Here is a 5,000-nt window from a genome sequence, read left to right as displayed (position 1 = left end):
ATATTATGGGAGCCACCACAATTGGCACATGTGCATGACTGAGCAGAGCAATTTGACCATAACCGGACTGGGGACATAGAAGGCAATGAGCTGTGGAGCAAGTGTTTGGCAGAGTGGCTAAAATGCCAACATTTCTGACATTGATGGGACGAATAGTGTGGCACTGTACTTCCACTGCATCATAGTCAATGAGGCAGGCAAGCAGGTAGTTTTCAGTCTGAGAAGTCTTTGTCAAGGACAGGGCAATCAGTCAGGGATATGGAAACAGTTCCAGTACAGTATTAAAGGTAGGAGTGAAGTTGAGCAGGAATAGGTTTGCCAGTGAGGTCAGTCAGGGTAGTAAGTGCACAAGCTTGGGCCTCGGATGCAACTGTAACAAGGCATGAACAATTGGGACGACTGAGAAAGGAAACTTTGCCTACTCTTTTTTGAGACATTGTTGGAAGAGAAGGGTATTGTCAGAGTAAGGGGCCGTAGGGGGAATCACAAAGACTCGAATCCCAACGTCTGGGCCAAAGAGACTACTCAAAAGGTTTGCAGACTTGGGAGCATAAGAAGGACAAGGGCGGGAGGAAGTGGGGGGGATGTGGAGCGAGACAGTACTGTGGGAAGGACAAAAGGGAGGACAATAAGAATGAAGAGTAGTAATAAGGCAGGAGGAGGCTGACAATGAAGGATCTGTATCTATATCTTAAGAAAAATGTGTTTTTCCACAAATTCAAGGAATGGGGAAATCAGGCACGGCCACTGGGACCTACTATTTGACTCTTTGGTGGCTGAGCACTTGTAGATTCATCTGTGTGCCACAAAATTTACTAAAAACTACACTGGACAGTACATAAAACCCCTGGTCAATACGTCTACATGACCTAACTTTGAAGTATCCTTAATCTTTTAAGAATCCTCAATACGAGCTACATTTCCATCTCTGAAGTACCTTTATTAAACAGGAAAATGAAACTTGCGGGAAACTACATCATTAAGTCTTTATTGACTGTTTTTACACTTTATAAATTACAAATGGTCAATCACTCTCCTCTACAACTGCTATTTGGTCTCTACTCTTGTCTCCAATTTTACATTTTCATTGTCAAAAGCTAGTGATAAAAGAAATACATTTCCACTGTTGATGATATGAAACAAATTCATAAATAATGACAATATGGAAAGATGCAAAATATTGTTTGTTTTCGGTCTTCCGTTTATTTTATTTTTATTTATTTTCTTCAACATATTCTAGAGCAGCATATGTGCTTATTTTCCAGCATTTTCGGAATAAAGAAAAAAAAAAAAATGCAAATAACTTTACCGAACATCAAAAATTAAACCACCTGCTACGTGCACGAGTAACCACCAGGCTTAGGGCTCCTAATTATACAGTAGAGCAAGTTAACCAAAGAGCATCTACTGTGTAATCTGTATACTAAACCGTGGTCCTTCAGCCTCCCTGCTTCACAATCCCTAACACAACCTTTTATTCATCTTTTTTTTATTTCCCAAATTTGGTCTCAAGATTTATTGCCATAACTGTATGGTATTTGTTTGTCTTTCTTTTTGTCCTTCTTCCACTTACTCCTCCTCCTTATTTCTTCCTCTTCTCTGCTTCCTAATTCTTCCTCTCCTCCTCCTCCTCCTACTCTTCTTCTTATTCTCCTCTATCTCTCTCTATTCATCAGCTTTATGCTATCTGATTAACAGGATGAAAATTTGTTCGAGAGAGAAAATATATATTTTTCAAAAAATATCTCATTTATGAATTTCTAAAAAAAAAGAAAAAAAAAAATCATAAGCATTAAAAAAAAGGAAAAGAATGAAAGAAAACTAATTACAACAACAAATGCTTGTGATCTGTCATTGCACAACAGAGAGGATCACGAAGTCTTAAATGCATGGCCCTTTTATGTTTCTCTTCAAGGTAAAGTCTCAACTTCCTTTTGACTTGATTTATTCATTTATCGTCTCTCATATAATTCACTAAGGGATAAACAAGACAATATTCATTCATTTTTGGGGGATATAAAAAATAAATGTCCCTTGGTCGGGGAAATAAGGTATAAAAATTGGTGCAAATTTGTTGATTTTTTGCTATAAATCTTTACATTCCAATCAATTTTGTAAAGTTAACTCAGGCATTCTTACCAGTCGTCTTTATTAAATCTGAGGGGAGAGTAAGAGGGCAGGGGGTGAGAGAGAAAGAACGAAAGAAAAAGAAAATGAAAGACAGAAAGAGGAGAGTGGGTGAGAGTTGAAAAAGAGAGCGGGAAAGTGCACTGATGAGAAATTAAGAGTGAGAGTGAGAGTGAGAGAGAAAGAGAAAGAGAGAGAAAGAGAGAAAGAGAGAAAGAGAAAGAGAGAGAGAGAGAGAGAGAGAGAGAGAGAGAGAGAGAGAGAGAGAGAGAGAGAGAGAGAGAGAGAGAGAGAGAGAGAGAGAGAGAGAGAGAGAGAGATTCCTTTCTCAAGCTACAGCTCATGATTATTAATTTACAAGTCAATACCAAAATCTCAAGAACTTCATCGAACTTCAACTAACAAACATGCACTCATTCACCGTAGAAATCAACATTCATACAACTCTTAGCAAACGACCAAAATATCTGAACATTCACTCTGCACATACAAAAGCTTCTCCTGATTTTCTCTCGGCAGCTAGACAACGAAAGAAGGCACAAGGGTTACCTATAATGTCCCACTCAGCCATTACGACCAGGGTGTACTCTGTAAAGACCGAAGAAAAAAGATGAAGGGAAAGGAGGAGGCAAGAGGAGGGGAGAAAGATGATGGCCCTCTCTTCTTTAACGTCATTTCACAAGAGAGGAAAAGGATGGGGAAAAATGAAGAGGAAAAAGGGAGAAACACAGAAAATCAGGCAGCTATCACAGTCCACTTCGCTTCTGAACATTAGGTAGCCTGTACCATGTTCTCTAGTAAGCAATGAATGACATTTTTGCAATCCCCTATCCCACCTTCAATTCAAATGGCAAAGAATAGCAAGACTTTTGTTTTTGTCTGTTTTTCTTTCTTTTTTTCTTTAAGAAATGAAATGTTGGGAGTAAAGAGCTGTAACTTTGGACACAATGTAACATTATCTATCAATTAATTTCCCAAAACAACCTTATGTGACCAATTCGTGTCTCTTCCGATAATTGTGACATGCTTCCAGTAATCTGCATTTACTGACGCATTATAAGCTATTCATATGAACAGTTTCAAACACTCTCTCATTTCCACTGAACCTAAAACCTCTCTCTCTAGCTTTCTCTCTACAAATGAAGAATAAGTAGAAAAACAAGGAAGAAAATGCATCTTATATACCAATTAAATATTTAAAACTCATCCCCTACAAGCTGTCTTTCAAATGCTTTCATAATAATGTCACATACAACATCATTATGTAAATACAGTTACCATCACCTCAAACCTTTTCACTTAATGTCTGGGTTTCATACAATGAAAAATACTGAAATTTTGTTCTCCATACATTACTTACCACCCATTTAATCCCGGAGGAAAATAACATATTTGTAATTTTGAATGAACACGAATGCATCTGGGGAGAAACATTAAATTCCTTTGATGTACTATGAAAAGTTAACTCCATTTTCTTAGAATATGTTTCCAAGTATCAAATACTATACTTTGTTAACAAAAGAGTTTGGTTCTTAACAAATGCAAAGTACACAGTAATTTAACGAGGCCATAGACTCCATACAAAATTGAACAAGTTGGACATCACTTTGCACATCACAATTGGCAATGATCAGCTGACTCCTCATGGAAAAACAACATACTCCACACACTCCAAGCCTTACAGGTATGTTCCCACATAATCTGGATTCAATTAATAACATTCTCTAGAGAAGTCATTAAGGATAAGATCTTGTCCTGTTTGTCTTTGAGGAAACAGGGAAGGAGGTGTGTGTTCTGGGAACTGAGCACAGGGCATGGTGCTTTTCCAGAATCAAAAACTTTAAAAAGTCCTTTCATTACTCATCACAGACATTATGCTAATTCACACAGTTATATGAAAAGCCAAAACTTATAGAACAGGGTACAAACTGTATAAAAACATACAACTTCAGACAGACATAAAAATGTGTCTTTATTATTTCTATTGATGTTACAAGGATTTCTCATTCAACTTTTATTTCATGCACTGCAATTTGCTGATGCGCTATCCCAGACATGACAACCTGTCATATTATCTACAGAGATTACCTTCAAATTCATTTCTTTATTTTTGTTCTCACACATTAACTAAAATACAATTTCAACATTTAACAACCTTGATAAAAATGATCATAAAAAGTTCTCACAAAACAGTATATTTCATATTAACTGTTAATAGCCTTTAATGGAGTCTAGACTGCCCCTATGACTTTTTGCGTCTTGTGACAAATCTAACGTCTCACCACGTGAACCTAGAATAGGGTTTGTATAAAAGAAACAACTAAATTGCACTTCTCCTTTTGTGACTACAACTGCATTCTTCAACTGAGAAGAGAATGCCAGTCACTCTGGATAATTTCAAACGTACACAGAGATGATCTTAGGAGTGGCCTGCACTTTCGATTGGCAATAATGAAAACCCAGTTCATAAGTGGGGTTAATCAGCTCGGGCCATTCCCCCCACCCCCTTCCCCACCCCCACCTTGGTGTTGTACATGCCTGAGGTGTTTGGTCTGACAGTTGCCTCACTGCGACACCGCTTGCACCTCTACAACTGGTGTCGCACTTGTTCCGTTGTTCATGGACATACTCTGTTGATCCTTATGAAACTTGTCCACCTGAAAAGGAAGTTGAAATTTATTACTACTATTGGCATCGAGATACACAGAAAAACAAACGGATAAAACAAGTACCTGCGTAAGATAGCACAAAAAGGGATCATTGAATTTTTGATACACATTGGGCAGAATTTGTGAGAAATTCAAATTACTAATTTTCCTAAAATGCCAATTGAAAGCTTCTGGAAGATCTACAAAAAATATATTTATTTCTAC

General features: G+C 37.5%; 1 protein-coding gene across 1 annotated transcript in view; it reads right to left on the bottom strand.

Moving 5' to 3' along the window:
• Positions 1-968: 968 nt before the first annotated feature.
• Positions 969-5,000, bottom strand: part of LOC119568223 (protein LSM12 homolog) — a 10,387-nt gene continuing 6,355 nt past the window's right edge. The window contains exon 5 of the mRNA XM_037916658.1: positions 969-4,784. Within this exon, the coding sequence (XP_037772586.1) occupies positions 4,692-4,784 (93 nt within the window). The 3' untranslated portion in view covers positions 969-4,691. The remainder of the gene's footprint in view (positions 4,785-5,000) is intronic.

This window comes from Penaeus monodon, chromosome 43 (assembly GCF_015228065.2).
Source record: "Penaeus monodon isolate SGIC_2016 chromosome 43, NSTDA_Pmon_1, whole genome shotgun sequence".
NCBI lineage: Eukaryota > Metazoa > Arthropoda > Malacostraca > Decapoda > Penaeidae > Penaeus > Penaeus monodon.
Note: the sequence above shows the minus strand (reverse complement) of the source record. Positions and strands in the feature narration are given on the sequence as shown.